Consider the following 18976-nt stretch of genomic DNA (forward strand, 5'->3'; position numbering starts at 1 on the left):
TACATAACTACCATATATGAATACTGAGACATTCTAAGATATTTTTTAACAACATATGATCCTTATTTTCCACACATCACTTTTTATAAATTACCTTACATTTTTAAGCAAAAATTCGTCCAAACTATATCACAGTGGATGCTCTTCATATGCTTTTCATATGCTTTCTCTTGCTCTCACTCTTGCCTTAGCCTCATTTTCCTCTTTTCTTCAAGAAATTCTAGCGGCTAAATCCCTCATTCTAATTTCCTTTTTACACTAAAAACCTAGTATCCTCTTTGGTTATTCCTACTTTTCCCTTACTTTTCTCTCTAATCCCCACTTTCCCTCAATATCTCTACACTTCTATTTTCTTTTTATTTTATTTAAATAATAAAATCAAATCATTATTTTAATTAATAAAATAAATCTAATATATTATATCTTTCTTTAATTACTCTCCACAACCTACCTACCTAGGTAAAGAAAATGGTCACAATTTAGGATAGAACAAAATGGTAATAATTTCACAGAATGGACAAGGCAAAAAGGAAAAGAAAGAAGCATTGGCAAAGATGTAAAGAGGTTCAATCAAGACACATTCTACAATTCAAAGAGAGACACAAACTGACTCAGAAAAGCCAAAGGTCATATGAGTTCATAAAAACCACACAAAATCCTAGAAATCTATAAACAAGTTGCTAATCCTCCTCAAGATTGATCGAGTCTTTGAACTTCCCATACAAAATTTTCTTCAGTTCGGACATCTGAGCAACCACAGATTGTTTCTCCTCCTCAAGTTTTTCCAATTTCTGGCTTGTTGCCTCTTGCATCTGTTCTATCCTGCTCTCAACTTCATCCTTCGGCACATGAGCAAAAACCTCTCCTATTTGAAACCGAACAACCTCTTCATCAGTGAGAATCAACTCATTGCTCGCATCCTCTAAATTATCATTAGCTTCCTGTGACAAACAGAATCTCGCTGCATTCACATCATAATATAAAAAATGATTTGCCATTGCAAAATGCTTTTAGAAGGAAGGGAAGTTAAAACCATGACAGGGTTTGAAAGCATAAGTGCTACTACATCAACAACTAAATATTATAAAGCAAAAACAGACAATTAGAAAGACAAAAACATAGTACATGAATTAATAAACTCTTAAACTTATATGTATATGTAAACACGCATGCACACCCCCAACACACATGAGAAAAGGCTAAGTACTTGCCCCGCAATTGATTTTGGAGGATATAATCATTCAATAGTCTTCAATTTTTTAGTACACACTGAATCTCATCCTTTTCCTCTAATCTAACAATGAACTCAAGGTAGGAAACAGGTTCATCTTATTCCAGGTGAGACAACACTATTCATACCTAATTTATTTTCTGCTTGAGTCAAGTAGATCTGGTGATAGTTCTAAAAAATACACAGACATAAGCCCCTATAGTACTTTCTCATGTGGCTAAGGATCAGATAGGTAGATTTGGGTTGATGAGTTAGATTTGGATTTGGGAGGGGCGAGTATTCGGAAAAAAAAAGCCTACAAAAAATTGACTAGGAAGTCTTCATTAAACATTAACATTTCTTTTCAAAATATTTGAAATTATATGATACCTATGAAAATTTCAGTGTTGGTTTGGGAGACTATTACAAGATAAGCTCCCAACCAAATTCTTCTCCAACGGAATGTGCTAGGACGTGATCAAATTCAGTACACATATGGTTGTGGGGAAGTGGAAGGCAGTGACATGAACACAGACACGAGACAGGTAATAATTTGAAAAAAATGAATCAATTAAACATATGTGTCAGCGTCGTGTCGGACACTGACATGTGTCAGACACAACTTTGTTCAGAGGTGTTGGTGCTGCAAAGTAGCGGCACCTATTCTTTGCATGTCCATTTGTTTGAGTGTGTGGAGCTCAAGTTTGATGTGGCTTGGTGCATTTGAAGGGCAGGCGCATTTAGAACAATTTGAAGGATTGTTGAACTTACGTAAGACATTCAGAATTCGATTCATATCAAATTGGTTAGTGTGTGTCTGGTCTCTTTTGAAAGCAAGGAACAAGACTACTTTCAAAGGCAAATCTGTTGCTCACTTCAAAGTGGCGGAGGAAGTTAAGCTTTAAGTGTAGAGCTGGTTAAAGGCTTAGGTAAAAGTATTCAATCACGGCATTTAGGAGTGGAATGCTAAACCATTAAACTGTCTGAGACCGTACTCATTATTCTGTTTTGCTTGGTCGTGTCGCTGATCGGGTGGAAAGTATTTCTATTTTCTGTCTCTCAAATTAATGTTGTCTGCTCTCTGTATGCTAACAATTTGAACCTGCTTTTTTAGCCATGAGAGTACAATTTTTCTGGTATGTATTCATCTTGACCTCTCAGTTGGCATGGGCTTTGTCAGGTGCACCAGTTTGTTTGGCCTCTCAGTTGGCATGGGTTTGTCTGGTGTCAGTTTGTTCAGCCTCTCAGTTGGCATGGGTTTTGTCTGGTGCGTCAGTTTGTTCAGTGGTTTTTTAGTACTTCAAATGGCTAGCAGGCAAGTGCTTTGAGCTGGTGAGGTCCTAGTTTTTGGTATTCAGGGAGTATAGCTTTCGATGAATAATGTTCTATACATTTTTGGCCTAGATATTAGCTCATTGTAATCTATTTCTTGCATACTATGAAGCACGGACACGGAAACACGACAGCGGCACAAACACGTCAACACTGATAATAATTTGAAAAATGGATAAATTAAGTGTCAGTTTTGGACATAGACACTGACACGGACACACCTTTTTCCAAATGTGTCGGTGGTACATAGCTTGCATATATTTTAAGCTTAGTGGTGTGTAGTAGTATTGTACTCATTTAACAGTTTGGTTTAGTGAGATTAATGAATTTTGACTTTTCAAAAACAAAAATGCACTAAACAAATGAAACACAAATCAAGAAGGATGCACAATAACTGAAGTTTATCTCTTTGAACCCAGCTTTCAACGTGCTTATTCTACTCATGTACAAATAATGCAGAACCTCAAACAATTCCCCTAATTCCCCTGATCCAAAACCTAGAATTTGAATATTAGATAGATTACCTTAGCAAATTTGATCTCATCGTTAAGCTCGTGTAAGCGATTATTCAACCTTCCGAATTTGTTGATATTCTGCTGGTCCTCCCATGTAACTTCCGTTTCAGATCCTCCTCCCTTTAGAGATGGAAAACAGATTAAACTTAGAATGAAACAATGCAAATAAAAATGGTTCAATTTAGGGTTTCGTATTACCTGCTGCATCTTGTTGTTGATTCAAATTCAGTGTAGGGTTTTAGATTCCGGTGCCGCTTCCAGGTTAACCACCTTTCTAGCGAGAATGTATTCTCACGTTCTCTCCGGTGGTTCTGCAATCGAGAAGGAAGTAGTATTGACCGGAAGCTCGATGAGAATCAACGAGTGTGGAAATGGCGTAGATGAGGAGAATGAAGAAGAGGGGACAGAGAGAGAATGATGGGCCTGGCCCAATATTTCTAGACTGGACTTGTAAAAATTCTAAAAATATCCTTCACATATACTCCCTCCGTTTCTTTATAATTGTCAAAGTTTTTTCACATATCAAATGATTATTGTTACTTTTTAAGTAATGATTATTCTTTTTCCAATAATACCCTAAACTTTTTAATACTTTATTTGATTTTTTCTCTCTCTATCATAATGATTAGGGGTAATTTTGACAAAACAATAAAAATACCTTCTTGAACTTTGAAATGTGACACTTAAAAAGAAACAATTTTTTTCCACAAAAGTGACAATTATAAAGGAACGGAGGGAGTACATTTCTGAAAACTACAAAATTACATTGTTATAACTGTATTAACTAAATTTAATATATTTTCATCTGAAAAGTGTAATGGAAATAAAAAGTATTAGACTAAAATAAAATATCAAAATATAATAATTGTTGTTCTGATAAGTGTAAAATGTAGAAATATTAAAATACCAAAAAAAAGTCATAAAACATAGGCTACTATTACTACTGAGTATGTCTAATCCTAACCCCCTGTGACCTCCTCTGCCTCCTATACACCGCTGAACTGACCATCCTCGGCACTATGACAACCGCCTCTACACCGTCCTCCTGAATGATCCCTTTGTCCAATGCCTCATGTCCAATCATCTATATTCACTGGCATATCGGCAGGAGATTAGTGGCATGGTCATCCTCGACCTGCTGATTCTCCAAGAGCTCCTCATGCGTTGGCCTAGGTGGACGCCATGGAGTATCGAGTGTCATGATAGGATGTAACACTTGATAAAACCATGTCACGTATCCATCTACACAGTGCCAGCTCTCGGTGATTCGCATACTCCGATACTCCTCTGGCACCAAATGATGCTTCAAATCCTGAAAGATAGCAGTGAGATCTCGGCGGCTAATAATGTTGGGAGCAGCCGCAAATGGAGACCTAGGTATCATCGACATGCGCCCAAACTGTCTGACCATGGTGTTGGTCCCACATGCCGACCATCCGGAATATAACGAGATGTGGTCGAAGGGGGCAACCTCATGGTAATCACTAGGGGTGTGCAAAAAAACTGGTTCACGAGAACCAATTTCAAAAATATGGTGCACCTATTTTAAAAATCCATATTATTTAGCTTAAAAACTGATCTAGATCCATTTGATTAAAACAAAAAAAAAAACCAATACCCACTTTTTAAAACCAATATATAAATGATTAACCAATGTGCTCTTGCCTCTTATTCATGGTCATAAAATATAAATATCAAAGCAACATTTAACTACACATTAGTGCATTGCCATGAGTTTTACCAGTGGTCTTCATTAATCCTCTCTCAAGTTGAAATCTCTCTTTATAATATAATTTTTTTTATCGTGGCTCTCAATTTCTGACATGCTGGTACTACACATACTAAAATGCTGGTATTTACCATCTATGCCACATTAACACATGTTGCAGTAATTCATATTTGATTATGTAATTTAATTACTATTTCATTCTATGCATTTAAAAAAACAATCTCTAGTAAAAATATTTAGATTTTCAAAATCACCCTGCATTTTTTATTTATTACTATGTTCCTTGCCCTTTCTTATTATTTCTATTGACTTTATATTCTTTCGAAAATTAAACTATTGTTGATCAGATTTCATAAATATCATAATTGAGATTTAAGATCCGCCAACGTTGAGAGGTTATTGATTTCAAAAATGGATTTAAAACGATTCGGTGGCATTTGAAAAAAGTTGTTAGCATTGAAATCTGAATTTTAATCAAAACAAGTTTGAGAAAAATTTGGTTTTAAAACTAGTCCAACCAAAAACTGGTTTTTGGTATAAATCGGTTTTGAACCAAACCAAACCAAATATAAACCAATTTTAAAAAAATAAACCGATTTCATTAAAGTGGTTTTAAGAACCAAATTGAACCATATAATTGGTTCAATTTGGTTTATTTTATGAACCATGCACACCCCTAGTAATCACGGAAGGGCGTCTAGTTAATGTCATCGTGAGCAGTACGATCGAGGTATATCCGATACGACATCACTTTCTGATTCCCCTTTTGGAGGACTTAACGTTCAGCCCTAGGCATTTCGTCGGTGTACAACGGATCAAGATCGTAGCCATGAATGCGGTGGAAGTAAGAGATGATCTAGCTCTGAAACACAAATATGAAAATATGTTAGTACAACTTAACAAATTACAGATTAAATGTGATATAATCAAAAATAAATGTACCGTGAGGAGTGTGCAAGAGCCAATCAACTGTTTGGTCCTCCAGTTGCATGCTTCATTCAGCGTCTAGTATAGGTATACTAGAATGGCGGCCCCCAGTTTCACTCATGAATTGTACTTAAATCCATAAGGTACCGAAGATATGTCACTTCCACGTAAGTTGCACTTTTGTCCACAAAGAGGGACGTGCCAACCAAGAACATGAACCAACACCGCAAAGCACAACCACGGTGGTACTCAACAAAAACCGCATCCCCCTCATCCTCGGCCACAGATGTTGCCACCAAGTGGTGCTCATAAATCTCTTTTAGGGTGGAGAACCAGACATGCACCCCATTCGTTGTTTTACACTCGTAATCGGCCATAAATGGGTTCATATCCATGTAATCCACCATCCATTCGATGATCTCAACCCTCTGTATCCGGGAATGGTCCAGTAACCTCCCTCTGATAGGACTTCTAGAAAAATTAATTGTATTGTACGACTGACAACGATGGTTTCAACTCTAAATTGTTTCGGTTGATAGTAGGGGCAACAATGCTATTATGTGGTTCTTTCTATGACGGGGTAGCATAGAACTTGAGAGGAAGATTTCGTGGTCCTTCGACAATAATAGATTCTAATACTAGAATAGGAGTAATAGGTTCTAGAAGATTGTATCTAATACGATACTCGTTAATTCGGCGTCTTAAGTTAGCAAAATGCTCGATTTCATCAATTGGCTGCTCTAACTTTTCGCCTTGTGAGCGAGTGCTTGGCATACAATTGGTGAGTTAAAAGGAAAAAATAGTTGCCTTAGTCTATACTGCACAACAATTGAATCACAATATTGACTAAATTAGTCTCCAGCAACGACGCCAAAAACTTGATCCCGACTATATATGTGTGTCGATATGTGTAACTGCAAGTATACAGTCTATCATGTAGTTTTAAAAGATTATCGAACCCACAAAGACTAATAATCAAACTAATGTTATCTATATTGCAGTGCATAGCTAAGGCTTAGGATTTTATTGATAAAAATGGTAATTAAGAATGTAACTGCTGAAGGTTTGGAAAATAATGATAGATAGAGTCCGAAGTATGGATTCCAAGTTCCTAAAGGACTTGTAGAATACAGGTGCTAGTTACGTAAAATCTTAATTTTGTAGAAAATATCAACTTAAAGACTCCGTCTCACACTCTCGCGCTATGGACAAGAACCACACTTCCTAACCACAGGATTTTGCTCTCGCTCGCCCGTTAATTAAAAAACATATTTTGAAAGCTGATAAAATTCTAATTGACTCCTAAAGCGCTCTTGATGTTTTTAGGATCGATGCTTAGTTTCCACTATCTAGTACATTCTTCACACTCTCGCACTATCAGACTCAACTTTGATTTGTTCCTCACTCTCGTGTCGAAACAATAAAGCATGCATATTAGAAACTAAAGCCAAAACAAGCATATATTCATAATTTCGCACCTATTGTTTTCTACCGAGTCCTATCGATGACGACGGTCCTCATACGCCAATCTCAAACATGGTATACAATGATGAAAAAACAATATCAAGACATATATTATAAAACGTTAAAAACCTAATAATAAAGGGAAATGCAAACTGGAATTATAATGATGGTAGGCTTGTTCTTGATCCAAGAGTACAACAGAAATGAAAAGTAAACATGTGTGACAATTCCTCGATGAGAGTTATTATCACTTTATAAGTAATTATATGCCTAAAGACTATGAAGTGAATTCGACAACACCTCCGCACAACTCCAAATACTCTGGAAACTGACTCGGAGGTCCTATATATAGAGAAATATGGTCTGGTAACTGCCTCTATTCGTGTCAGCCAGTGAAAGGAAAATGCAAATAGCGGCTCAAAACTGCTCCTTAAATGAAAGCTGTCTTCTGCTAAGCAATGGCGAACGCCATTATGACAATGGTGGACGCCATTTCCTTCTTCCTTAATTGACGTGGCAAGCTGGGGGAATGCGAACGCCATATCAGGAAAATGGGCAAAATCTATTGATTTTTCTGCGCCTTTGCTCTTCTTTCACTCCTTTTTCGGTTTGCTTCTGAATCTGCGACGGATGAACAAAGTAACTGCAAAACAAAAGGAAACAAAGTAAAATGCGATAAAACATGACAAAATGCGAACAAAATAAATGCGCAATGAGCCTAAAAATACGATACGATTTCTCGTTATCATTGCTCATTATTTGTTTGTAATCTTTTGTTCTTAAATTTGTTTCATTTGCTTATCTATAAGCACTATTGGAAATACTTGTATTGTAAATCTTTTGAGATTTGTTTTCCTCAAGTGACTAGATGTTTAGTCTATATACTTGAGAGGGCTAAGGTGTCTTTTTAGACTTCTAGACGTTTGTTTGTAATCTTTCAAGATTAGTGAATAAAATTATTTTTGAAGGCAAAGTCAATTTGACAGGTGGATAAAATTAACCTTATTTAAGGTGAACTTGTATAAATTAAAAATGTCATTCTTCCTTCTTATTCTATCTATCTTGATTGATTGAGTGAATAGTATTTCTAAAAGAAATGTTTTTGAAAACCCAATTCTAAAGAGAAAGCATAATTATGTTTAATTAACTAATGAGTACCCTAGTTAGTCATCTAATTTTTTATTAACCGCCGAGTCCTATTCATAAGGCATAGTCTTTGTGTACATTCCGATACAAATGACCTTTGTTATAGTTTTAAGGATGTTGTCTCATTCCATTCCATAAATAATTAATTCAAGATTTTGGTTTCATTCTTTCAACAAGACAACAATGTCGCTTTTAAGGTCGTTCAGGTACGCTGTTTCTGTTTCAATTCCTAATTCTCATCCTTTTCATTCATCAATTTCAAAACCATACTCTCATTCTCCACAACAGTTTAGTCATGAATTTGATGCTGTTTCCTTGTTCAATCGAATGCTTCATATGAAACCTACCCCTCCCATGATTCAGTTTGGCGAGATTTTAGGTTCCCTTATGAAGACTAAACATTACCCCACTGTTGTTTCCCTTTGTCAACAAATGGAATCAGGCGGACTTTCTCCAGATTTTGTAACTCACAACACCCTCATCAATTCTTTCTGTCAATTAGGTCATCTCACTTTTGCTTTTTCTGTCTTGGCCAAAATTCTCAAGAGGGGTTATCAACTAGATACTATAACTTTGAATATATTACTCAAGGGTTTTTGTCTCAAAGGTCAAGTTCATAAAGCACTGAACATTCATGATAAGGTAGTAGCTCAAGGATTTCATTTAGACCAATTTAGTTATGGGACATTGATCAATGGGTTATGCAAAGTTGGAAAAACAAATGCGGCCCTAAAAGTGCTGAGACAAGTTGATGGGAAACTTGTTCAACCTAATGTGGTCATGTACACTACAATTATTGATAGTTTATGTAAAGATAAAAATCTTATTGATGCATTTGATTTATACTCTGAAATGATTGCCAAAAGAATTTCTCCCAATGTTTTCACTTACAATTCTTTAATCTATGATTTTTGTATTGTTGGTCAATTGAAGGAAGCGATTCGTTTGTTAAATAGAATGAAATTGGAAAACATTATCCCAGATGTGTACATCTTTAGTACATTGATTGATGCTTTTTGTAAAGAAGGTAAAGTGGAAGAAGCTAAAATACTTTTGGCTTTGATGATGAAAAAAGGCGTTGCACTTGATGTTGTTAGTTATAACACTTTAATGGACGGATATTGTCTTGTAAATAAAATGAACAAAGCCATGGATATTCTAAACATTATGTCTCGAAAAGGAGTGGTTGCTAATGTTCGGAGCTACAGCATCATTATTAATGGACTTTGTAAGGTTAAAATGGTTGATGAAGCTATAAAGATCTTTGAAGAAATGCATTGCAAACAAATTTTTCCTAATACGGTAACTTACAATACCCTTATAGATGGTTTGTGCAAATCTGGGAGAATATCACATGCTTTGAAACTTGTCGATAAGATGCATGATAGAGGTCAACCGCCTGATATAGTTACTTACAATTCTATATTGGATGGTTTATGCAAAAACCATCAGGTTGACAAGGCAATTGAATTGGTGACGAAATTTAAAGACCAGGGTATTCAACCAAATTTGTACACATACAGTATTCTTATCAATGAATTGTGCAAAAGTGGAAGACTAAAGGATGCACAAAACATTTTTGAAGATCTTTTGGTTAAAGGCTACCATCTAGATGTCTATACATATAATGCTATGATAAGGGGATTTTGTATCAAGGGCTTGTTTGATGAAGCACTGGCCATGATGTCAAAAATGAAAGATAATGGTTGCATTCCGGATGCTCTAACTTATGAAATGTTGATTTATTCTTTGTTGGGAAAAGATGAAAATGATATGGCAAAGAAACTTCTTCTTGAAATGATTGGGAGAGGTCTGTTGTAAGACTGATACTAGGTAAGATGTTTTTCTACTTATACATTATTACTATTTTGAATTTATGTTTCAGCATTATCTCATCATTTCATTTATGTAAGCAGATGCTTCACCTCTTGGGGAAGAATGTTTTTGTATTAGTGTATCTTTTGGTAAGTGTTTTTATACTTCACTACCTGATAGATTGGTGAGTTCTAACTTGAAGGAAATCAGTAGAATATTAAATTTAGTGGTGTCTTATGAGTGTTGTTGGGTTGGGTTTGTACAAATTGTATTACACCTCTAGCCAGTACTTTCAACAATATCAAATATCCTGACAGTACTATATGTGATAAAATTCCATTTCAATAGAGTTTGAAAGAAACAAGATGAGTTTTAATATCTTTATAATGTCATTTCTATATTGCAATGACAATACTTCAATTAATTCAATGTTCCTTTGAATTCTTTTCCATCAAAATCTCTGCCATCAAGTATCAACTGGAATGGTAAGACACTTTGTAGATGCTATATGTTCTTAGTTGTTTGGTAATGAATAGTTTCTCTATGAATTACCATATCATTGACCATTGTCTTGTTCTTAGTTGATTGGAATTTGTTGATTTCTTGACTCTTTATGTCAAAGACAATGCATACAAGAAAGGATTCAGGTTTAAGATTTTTACCCACGAATTTGTGCAATTGATTTTTGAGTCTGTTTTATTTTCTTTAAGTTGAGAAATGGGAATTATTTTTCCTATCAATCATTTTGTAGAACGTTGCCTACTCTATATTAGTTTGTGTTATTTTATGATAATATTTAGTTGTTGATGAAGCATCTGTTGTTTCAAGTCCTGTATTGGTTTTAATTTCACTTTCTTCTAAGAATTATGCAATGGCAAATCTATTGTTTTTATTATATTATGATATGAATGCTGAGGAAGAGAAACAATACGTGGTTGCTCAGATGTCGATAGAAACTGAAGAAAATTTTGTATGGAAAGTTCAAAGACTCGATCAGTCTCGAGGAGGATTAGTAACTTGTTGACAGATGTATTGGCTTTTTGAGTGGTTAATATGATCCCATAAACTGACTTTTAAGCTGACTGATGCAAGCTGGTTAACTAGTGTATAAAAGTGATTCAATGTTTTATTATACTATAAACAACTGAAATAATAGTTTCAGGTGCAATACTCATCATCTCTCTTAGTTGTTCTTTCCCTGTTTTCTCTCTTTTTTGAGTTGGATCTAAACAAGTCTTTTCTAATACAAATTAAATAAGTATGGATGTAGAAGCAGCTACTGTGTTGCACCGAAATTCAACTGGTTGTTATTAAAATATACATTTTAATTTTAATATAACACATAAAATTTATATATAACATTAATAAATAGTTAAAATACAATTTTATACATGATAATGTGTTAAAAAGATGAGAACTTCTAACCTCACCCCATACATCTCTCACGCACCATCGAATTTGCAAAATGTCCTCCACCTTCCGTAGATACATCTCTGGAAGAACATTTTTTTTACATTTGCATGAAAACGTTCCGAGATGCACATACAGAACACTTCTGTAGATGCATCCACAGAATCAACCCAGAAAACCAGAACAACAACATTTGTAACGATAAAAGAAACATTCATTGGTTAAAATCGGCATTACATCGAAATTTCCAACAGAAAATTAAGGGTGTGTTTGGTTCGGGGTAGATAGAGGGGAGGGGAAATTTCTAACCAAATATGTTTGGTTCAAATTTTAGAAGGGGAAGGGAGGGGAGGGGAGCAAAATCCCTCCAAACCACACTTTTGCGTCTCTCCAAATTGGAGGGATTTAGAGGAGAGGGGAAGGAATTTCAATTTTAATATGTAAAAAATTAGTATAGTTACTAAAATATCCTCAATTTAATTTTAATATTTCAAATTTTTTTTCTTCATGTTACTACTTCTCTTCTATATAACTTTTCTCGATTGTTTCCATCAACTTATTATAACTATTATCTACCTTAAAAAAAATTTCAATTTTTTTTTACTAAATATAAATCATAATCATTGTATTATTTTTATAATTTTTTTTAATGTTTATTTATGTATATTTTTTCTTCTAATATTATTTATTCTATTATATTTTCTTTTATATCAAATTTTAAATCATTCACTTTATTTTAATTTTTATATTCAATTTACTAAAATTTTTAAATTATTAATTTTAATAATAATAATTATTAATTTTACGTATTAAGATCATTCATCACGATTTAAAAATTGTTATTAGCCTATAGTTTTATTTGTGTCGGAGAGTTATAATCTAAATCAAGTGTACTCAATTTATTAATGTTATGATAAATTATAACGTTTTAGTCCCTCAATATTAAAAAAAATTATTAAAAAAAAATATGAATTTTTCATATTTGAATATCAAATCACTTATATAAGATCATAAGGATAAAAATGTAATTTATTAATAAAATCCCTCCCCTCTTGAACCAAACATATTTTTAATTAAAATCCCCCCTCTCTTCTTTTGAACCAAACACTTATCTGATTAAAAAAATCCCTCACATCCCCTCCCCTCCCCTTCTCTCTATTAAAATTCCTCCCACCTCCTCCCCTTCATTTGAACCAAACAGACCCTAAGAAATCTAAAAAATTACAACAGTCAAAATGATATCATCTGATCCATGCATCATTTGAATGGCATCGGTGTCGTTTTCCACCTCATCCCATCAACATTCTGTTTCTCTAATCTCAAACGAGGTCTTTGTTCTAAGCCTCTGAATCCTTCTTATGACTTCGTCAGTTTTGTACTCCCCTCTAACCAAGACATCAGACCCCTTTTAAGTTGGTCCAAGAAATGGATGTGCCAAAATTTCATCGGCATCGGGGGTTTGAGAGGAGAGAAAATAACATGCTCATCCCTTTTGAAAATAATCGGTTCAATAGAGGGACACTTGGATGATGTTCGCTGCCATGAGCATGACCCAGGGGATGCCATTTTTGTGTTTATGTGTTATACAACCCTAGAAACTCAAACTTTATAGAAGCCCTTGGTGAATATGGACCACAGAATCTCTGTCAGAGAATGTTCTTAGGTATATCCACAGAAGGATCACATATTTTTTGCTTCCGTAGATGTACATACGAAAAAAACTCATAAATTTCATAATTAGACCCTTCCATAGATACATCTACGAAAATTTCGTTGTTAGTTTTTTTAACATAACAGAATGCAGTAGCAATAGAAGTAGAAGGAAAAACACATAAACACATAAACTAATACTTGACAAAAAATAATTATATCGCAATGTTAAAGAGTGCATATATTACACTTTGAAACTAGAAAATACATCAAAAAACCGTCGCCGGCTAAATCTATTGGTGGTTCCAATTTTGACTTTTTCGCATTCGATTCTTTTTCGATATTGTTCAATCTTTCGAATTTGTGCATCCTATCCACAAAAAGATTCGACCACGTCTCGACATTCTCGGTATGATGAAGCGCCCATTCCGGTGACGTTGGTGGTATGGGGCATCCCAGTTTCAAGTAAACTTGCATAAAATATTTCGATTTTGCGAGTCATCCAACACACATAATACAATCATTTGGATTTGTAGGAGGTGCGGAGCGGAAAAAAGGTTTCCGAAAAACCATAACGCGTCAAGTCAATGCATACCATGTCATATGCGCATGCAATAAGATGTCTCATTTTCGGGAATCTCATCCATTTTGAAACTGGTGCGTAAGCCCCAACCAAAGAACAAGAGGTTCGTTAAGCGATTCAAATTTAGCTTCCTCTCCAAATGTACGAGTCTTTATGGTTCATCAACTCTTCGATAAGTTCTTGACGAACAAGCTTATGGGCATCCTCTCCCTTACCAAGCAAAGCCGATACGGCCCGAAATTCGCAATTACCATCCCCCGCCACATTGACGATCCGCTCGATGTATTTGTGCATAAAAATCGGCATCTCGTGAATGAATGAAATTTTTGGAGCAACATGTACCTCTCCGATTGATGAAATTTCAGAGCAATAGGCGTCAGAGTCGGAACTTTAGTTGAAATAGGTATTCGGTGAAAGAGTTTGTCGACATGCTCACAATATGAAGAAGACCGTGTAGTCGAGTTGTCATTCGGCATAGGCTTCACTTTCTTCGGAGCACCCTTATGTTATGTGTATTTTATCCCCATTTGTACTAGTTTATTATACTTCCGTAGATGTACCTATGAAAGGTGACAATTTTTAAAAAAAAATGTGCTTTCGGATGTGCATCTACGGAAGCAGGGGACATATTTGGAATTTCACGCAGTGTGTAAGAGAATCATGAGGTGCATTGAGAAATTCTCAAAAAGATTACCAATATTGTCCATCCTGCCACCTCAATCACCCCTCAATATTTTCACAATGTCAAAAATGTTCCTAATAAAAAAGAACAAAATGGTCGAATGAAATTTTTGTAGTCCATTCAAAATTTCTGAAAACATGCATTTCGAAAATTTCCGGTAAAAACACACAAATTTTAAAATTGCTGGCAAAATTTTCATGAGTTTTTACTGGAATTTTTGAAATTTCCAGAAAAAACTTATGGAAACTTCTGTTTTTTTTTAAAAAAAATTTCCGGTATAATTTTGAAAATTTCTGATAAAAATTAATAATTTTTTTGAAATTTTTAGTTTTTTTTTCCAAAATTTCCAATAAAAACTAATTATTTTTAAAATTTGGTAAATTTAGACAAGGGTATAGTGGTAAAATCATACAAAATAAGGGGTGCCAAAAAATAAGTTTGGGGATGGCAAATTAATTCTTTCGATTCCAAGCGGTTTCTCGATTTAATGACCGGTTTGGTGGGGTTCTAGGTGCAAATAGTTTTCAAAATCATTTGGGCGGATTCTCAAGATTAGGATTAGTTAGACCGGATAGAGGACCGATTCACAATCTAACTAGTTGAACCAACCCATCTAATTCAATTTACAAATATTTTAATTAAATTTTAAACCATATTATATTAATGAGACATTTAAGGAGGTTTTGAATATATACAAATGGATTGTTTTTAAGGTTAAAATTCTTACAAATTGAAAGAAATTTTTTTTTGTTAAATATTTGAATTTCAAAATCTAAACAATTTTTTAAACTTTGATTTTACGTAATTATGAGATTAAGTTTGGTGTCTATGTTAAGGATCGTCTAAATTTTAATTTCCTTTTGTTGTTAATCCGAATTGCAAAATTTTGATACATATTTACTTATGATTTAATTATTTTTAAAAAGAGCTCAGAATTTTAAAATTCAAATTTTAAAAATGTTTTGGGAATTTCAATGAGGTGTTTGAATAAGTTACGCGGGTGTTTCTTGTTGAGAGTCGTAAAAAACTTCCTTCCCACCAAAGATAATCTCCTAAAAAAAGGTATTTGTCTTGATTCTGTCTGTTCTCTTTATAATTCTTAGACCAAGACTGCCTACCATCTCATCATGGATTGCGTTTTTGTGAGACAAGCCGTTTCCTCTTCTCCCATGTGCTATCGTGTTAATGTTAACATGGGTTTAATTGACTGGCTTCATGCTATTCTGTCTTGTGGTGATGTTTTTAGTACCCATCTTTTGTGTTCTATTCTCTATAAAATTTAAGAAAATAAAAATCTAAAATCCTGAATTGGACTCTTATGTATTGGCTTTTTCAGCCTCTTTATCTTGAATGAATTTATAGTAAATTCATTTAGAAACAAGTTTTAAATGCAATTTTTCAACGCAATATGTTGTTAGTAGTTGTAGAGAGATAGAAATGGAGACCAACAAATTTATAGTAAATTTAGAATTAATATTACATTATGTTATCACAATTTCAATAAAAATGGGGTTGGATTGGATGCTTGGGTCTAAACTAAGATGCCTAGCATTTCAACAACAATTATTGACACAAGTTCGACTTGAAAAGAGTAGAAAGAAGCAAGGAGTGAAGACCCCAAAAATTCCAAAATAAGACGAACGAAGTAGATTCTTGACCCAAAGGCTATGTTTGGGAGTTTGGAGGGAAAGGGAGGGGAGGGCTTTGAAAAATAAGAAGAATTAGGTGGAAAGGATAAAAAGATTTTGGGTAGGAAGATTTTGGAGGGTTTGAGTTTATTCATAACACCTAAAACCCCATAAAATGGGGGAACTCAAAAATTGTATTGAATGAGGGTTTTGGAGGGTTTTGAAGGGTTTACATAAATTTTCCAAATATCTTTTAGGTTGTTATAGTATTCTGAAAATTAAAAATTTAGTAATGATAATGACTCTTTTATCATTCTAAACAAAATCATTTTTTCAAAATATGTCAAATATTTTCCTATATTTTTTTAAAATTTCTTTTTTGAAAGCCTTCTCCTCCCTTCCCCTCCAAACTCCCAAACATAACCAAAAGGATCGTTGTCTCTCTTGGGTGCATTGCGAATTTCACATATCTTATGTTGCCACAAAATATAGTCTTTGGTGTGTGGCCATGGTTGTATTCTACCCATTTATGTATGTTAAGAGTATTTGTATATAAAATAGTCCCACATCGCTAGCATGTAATTAACTGTAATTTTTCTATATATAACATTAATATTTGTAGTGTTTGTTAAACACACAGTTTATTCAAACATCCATCACTTTTTTATACTTCAATATAATATCCTGAGTTTGTTGAGAGTTAAATGTTCGCTGTGCTTTACCTGGTTGACCTGCGGTCTTTTGGATGATTCATTCTGGTCACAACCATACCTCCGCTCTCCGGCCATAATCGGTACTGCCGCCACTAGCACTATCGCTCCTGGCGTCCTTCAGGAGAGATAACTATACCATCGAAATTGCCTTTTTCATATCGGCGAATCCCCAAAATCTCACCTCCAGCCGCCTTCCAACTCGCCCTTACATGCTACTGCTTTTGCAGGTGCGTCCACCAGCCCTTCCCGTTGCGGTTTTCATCGTTGTCACCATCCTTCCCTTTTTCCAGATTTTTATTTGGTTTCTTGTTTAAAGCCATCAAATCTCACGGGATACACTGATTCATTTGATTTCCAGATGTACTCTACAATTATTGATAGTTTATGTAAAGATAAAAATCTTATTGATGCATTTGATTTATACTCTGAAATGGTTGCCAAAAGAATTTCTCCTGATGTTTTCACTTACAATTCTTTAATCTATGGTTTTTGTATTGTTGGTCGATTGAAAGAAGCAATTCATTTGTTAAATAAAATGAAATTGGAAAACATCATCCCTAATGTGTATACTTTTAGTACATTGATTGATATTTTTTGTAAAGAAGGTAGAGTGGAAGAAGTTAAAATAGTGTTGGCTTAGATGATGAAATAATTTCATAAAATGTTATTGATGCATTTTATTTATACTCTGAAATGATTGCCAAAAGAATTTCTCCTAATGTTGTCACTTACAATACTTTAGTCTATGGTTTTTGTATTGTTGGTCAATTGAAGGAAGCAATTCGTTTGTTAGATAGAATGAAATTGGAAAACATCATCCCAAATGTGCATACCTTTAATACATTGGTTAATGCCTTTTGTAAAGAAGGTAAAGTGGAAGAAGCTAAAATAGTGTTGGCTTTGATGATGAGAAAAGGTGTTGCACTTAATGTTGTTACTTATAACACTTTAATGGACGGATATTGTCTTGTAAATAAAGTGAACAAAGCCATGGATATTCTAAACATTATGTCTCGACAAGGAGTAGTAGCTGATGTTCGGAGCTACAACATCATTATTAATGGCCTTTGTAAGGTTAAAATGGTTGATGAAGCTATGAAGCTCTTGGAAGAAATGCACTGCAAACAAATTTTTCCTAACACAGTAACTTACAATACCCTTATAGATGGTTTGTGCAAATCTAGGAGAATATCACACGCTTTAAAACTTGTCGGTAAGATGCATGATAGAGGTCAACCACCGGATACATTTACTTGCAATTCTATAGTGGATAGTTTATGCAAAAACCATCAACTTGACACGGTAGTTGAATTGTTAACGAAATTTAAAGACCAAGGTATTCAACCAAATGTGCACACATACAATATTCTTATCAATGAATTGTGCAAAAGTGGAAGACATTGATGATCTTTTGGTCAAAGGCTACCATCTAGATGTTGTTAGATATATGGTATGATAATCCTGGATATCTTCAAGAATCGTGTTCGTTCACTTTCCGAACAAAGTATTTCGACCCTATTCTTGTCTGGGTTCACGAAATCTTTGCGGGGATAATTCTTGAAGAACAATCTGTTTCTGACAATGGAGAACAGATCAGAATGTAGAGAGGAAGTATCTAATTTCGTATCTCAAATCGAGACCAAAAGACTCCTTATATAGGAGACCAATAATAGAAACAAACAGACACACCTTTTCGGAAAACAGTTATGTCTGTTGGAACGGGTGCAACTATTCAAACGAATCGTTATGTCCGTTGGGAACGGGTGCAACTATTCAAATGAAACGTTATGCCCGTTTCTATTATTCATATTCAATTACGCGTTTGGCTCAACGAGCGTGCACTCCGCACTACCCTAACTCGTTTCAAACTTAACGCATAATTGCATTGGCCTATAGTAAATCACATTACTACCAAAATGCATTGATGATACTAAAATCACCAACAAACTCCCCCCATTTTAGTATAATCCTTGATTTACTTTTACAGGTATAACGATCAAACAAATGCATAGAAGAAAATGTCTTACGATTGAATTTTCATCTTAGTACAAATACACATTCCAAATATTCGAAAATCGGGGTGTCATAATGATTGAACCCGTCAATCCATTTGAATATCTAAAGATATAGTACACATATGTTTCTTACAATACTCTACTATTCATACTTGAC

The 18976-nt window shown here is 34.4% G+C and overlaps 4 protein-coding genes across 4 annotated transcripts; 2 read left to right on the plus strand and 2 right to left on the minus strand.

Moving 5' to 3' along the window:
- Positions 1-530: 530 nt before the first annotated feature.
- LOC131644156 (probable prefoldin subunit 4) lies at positions 531-3485 on the minus strand. The gene is made up of 3 exons (XM_058914576.1): positions 3256-3485; positions 3067-3177; positions 531-941 (listed from the first exon to the last, which is right to left on the minus strand). The coding sequence occupies exons 1-3, from the start codon at positions 3262-3264 to the stop codon at positions 681-683; spliced, it is 381 nt and encodes a 126-aa protein (XP_058770559.1). The 5' UTR covers positions 3265-3485; the 3' UTR covers positions 531-680.
- Positions 3486-4147: 662 nt separating this feature from the next.
- Positions 4148-4468, minus strand: LOC131653631 (uncharacterized). The gene has a single exon (XM_058923882.1). It carries the CDS (start codon positions 4466-4468, stop codon positions 4148-4150), a length of 321 nt encoding a protein of 106 aa, XP_058779865.1.
- Positions 4469-8416: 3948 nt separating this feature from the next.
- Positions 8417-11312, plus strand: LOC131616581 (pentatricopeptide repeat-containing protein At3g22470, mitochondrial-like). The gene is made up of 2 exons (XM_058887950.1): positions 8417-10156; positions 10240-11312. The coding sequence occupies exon 1, from the start codon at positions 8507-8509 to the stop codon at positions 10142-10144; it is 1638 nt and encodes a 545-aa protein (XP_058743933.1). The 5' UTR covers positions 8417-8506; the 3' UTR covers positions 10145-10156; positions 10240-11312.
- Positions 11313-17497: 6185 nt separating this feature from the next.
- LOC131653641 (pentatricopeptide repeat-containing protein At3g53700, chloroplastic-like) lies at positions 17498-18208 on the plus strand. Its single transcript, XM_058923893.1, has one exon. The coding sequence runs from the start codon at positions 17498-17500 to the stop codon at positions 18206-18208; it is 711 nt and encodes a 236-aa protein (XP_058779876.1).
- Positions 18209-18976: the final 768 nt, after the last annotated feature.

The sequence above is a fragment of the Vicia villosa genome, linkage group LG1, assembly GCF_029867415.1.
Source record: "Vicia villosa cultivar HV-30 ecotype Madison, WI linkage group LG1, Vvil1.0, whole genome shotgun sequence".
Classification (NCBI taxonomy): Eukaryota; Viridiplantae; Streptophyta; class Magnoliopsida; order Fabales; family Fabaceae; genus Vicia; species Vicia villosa.

What these genes read in the sequence shown, in the direction of transcription:
- LOC131644156 (XM_058914576.1), bottom strand. An exon ending in ATGAGATCAAATTTGCTAAG is followed by an intron (nt 942 to 3,066) that starts GTAATCTATCTA and finishes TGTTTGTCACAG; the next exon opens with GAAGCTAATGATAATTTAGA.
- LOC131653631 (XM_058923882.1), bottom strand. Translation starts at nt 4,468, where the DNA reads ATGGTCAGACAGTTTGGGCGCATGTCGATGATACCTAGGTCTCCATTT.
- LOC131616581 (XM_058887950.1), top strand. Translation starts at nt 8,507, where the DNA reads ATGTCGCTTTTAAGGTCGTTCAGGTACGCTGTTTCTGTTTCAATTCCT.
- LOC131653641 (XM_058923893.1), top strand. Translation starts at nt 17,498, where the DNA reads ATGATTGCCAAAAGAATTTCTCCTAATGTTGTCACTTACAATACTTTA.